This window comes from Anopheles cruzii, unplaced genomic scaffold (genome assembly GCF_943734635.1).
Source record: "Anopheles cruzii unplaced genomic scaffold, idAnoCruzAS_RS32_06 scaffold01545_ctg1, whole genome shotgun sequence".
Taxonomy (NCBI): Eukaryota; Metazoa; Arthropoda; class Insecta; order Diptera; family Culicidae; genus Anopheles; species Anopheles cruzii.
In genome coordinates, this window is record NW_026455130.1 from 1595 (window position 1) to 3149 (window position 1555).

The 1555-nt window shown below is 41.6% G+C and overlaps 1 protein-coding gene across 1 annotated transcript; it reads right to left on the minus strand.

Annotated features, from left to right (window-relative positions):
• Nucleotides 1-534: 534 nt before the first annotated feature.
• LOC128276546 (zinc finger protein 678-like) lies at nucleotides 535-1430 on the minus strand (the record flags this gene model as incomplete). Its single annotated transcript, XM_053015004.1, has 1 exon — nucleotides 535-1430. A coding segment is annotated over one exon (896 nt), but the record flags the coding sequence as incomplete, so codon positions are not given.
• Between the last annotated feature and the right edge of the window lie 125 nt (nucleotides 1431-1555).

Consider the following 1555-nt stretch of genomic DNA (forward strand, 5'->3'; position numbering starts at 1 on the left):
GCCTATGAAGATGACATTGGCGTTATTGGTAAAAGTTTGTCTGATGTGCATCAAGTCTACAAAGGGATTTGAGCAAGCTATTGAGAATCTCAGTCTGCAGCTAAACGAGAACAGGAACAAATTCATGGTGGCACCGTCATCGGAAGCCCTAGCAAAAACATCGTGGAGGTGACCGAAAGATCGTGGAGGTGACCGAAAGTTCGTAGTCGTCTAGATCTTTATAGGTCAAAGGCAACTAACAACAAAACACCAACAGGTCATTCTGTAGTCTGAGCAAACTATTTCGCACAGGAACTCATGCTCCGATGGGCTGGTCATGTCATGAGAACGGCAGAAGAGTCTTCTTGGGGCGTTGCTTTAAAGATTTCTTATTTTATTCAAAATCCAGTTGCTAAGGAAAACAAATTTTATTGGGATGATCGTTGGTGGCTGTGAACTTTTGCTAACTGCTATCGCCGAGTTAATACGCTTTAGTATTCACAGATACAAAATTGAAACTTATTCTAACCATAACTTGAATGAACAACGAAGAAATTAATGAGTTTCACCCTTCTTGTGAATTTTCGAATGTTTTGCATGATTGCTTAACGAATGGAACGCTTTGTCACATACTTTACACTGGTATGGCTTTTCGCCGGTATGAGTGCGGATATGAATCCTTAGGCTAGATGTCTGTGCGAACATTGCTGAACAATGAGGACACTGATGCTGTTGGTCCTTATTATGAATTTTCGAGTGTTGTGACAGTGTGTATTTTGAATGGAAGGCTTTGTCACATATTTTACATTGGTATGTCCTTTCGCCCTTATTGTGAATTTTCGAATGTACTGCCAAATTCTTTGATGATGTGAACACTTTGTCACAGACTTTACACTGGAATACCCTTTCGCCGGTATGAGTGCTAATGTGATTCCTCAGGCCAGATGCCTTTGCGAACATTGATAAACAATAAGGACACTGATGCTGTTCATCCTTATGGATTTTCAAATGATGCGATAGTGCGTTTGATGAAGGGAACGCTTTGTTACATATTTTACATACAAACGGCTTTTCGCCGGTATGAGTACGAATGTGATCCGTTAATACGGTTAACCGTGGAAACGTGACAGTACAATGAGGACATTGATGGTGTTCGTCCCTGTTGTGGATTTTCGAATGTTGTGCCAAATTGTTCAACGAATGGAACGCTTTGTCACAGACTTTACACTGGTATGGCCTTTCGCCGGTGTGAGTGCGGATATGGATCTTCAGGCTAGATAAGCGTGCGAAACTTGATGAACAATGAGGACAGTGATGATGTTGGTCCTTATTGTGTATTATCGAATGTTTTACTAGATCGCTTGATGCCCTGAACGCTTTGTCGCAGAACTTACACTTGTATGGCCTTTCCTCAGTGTGCCTCCGTATGTGATTCTTTAACTTACTTAAAGCTGGAAATGATGCGTAACAATGTGGGCATTGGTGCTTTATGTTTTTGCGATGGCTCTTGAGTTTATCCTGTCCCAAAATACCATTCGTTGTTTGCAGGTGATGCTGCTCATCGCCATCTTCGTAC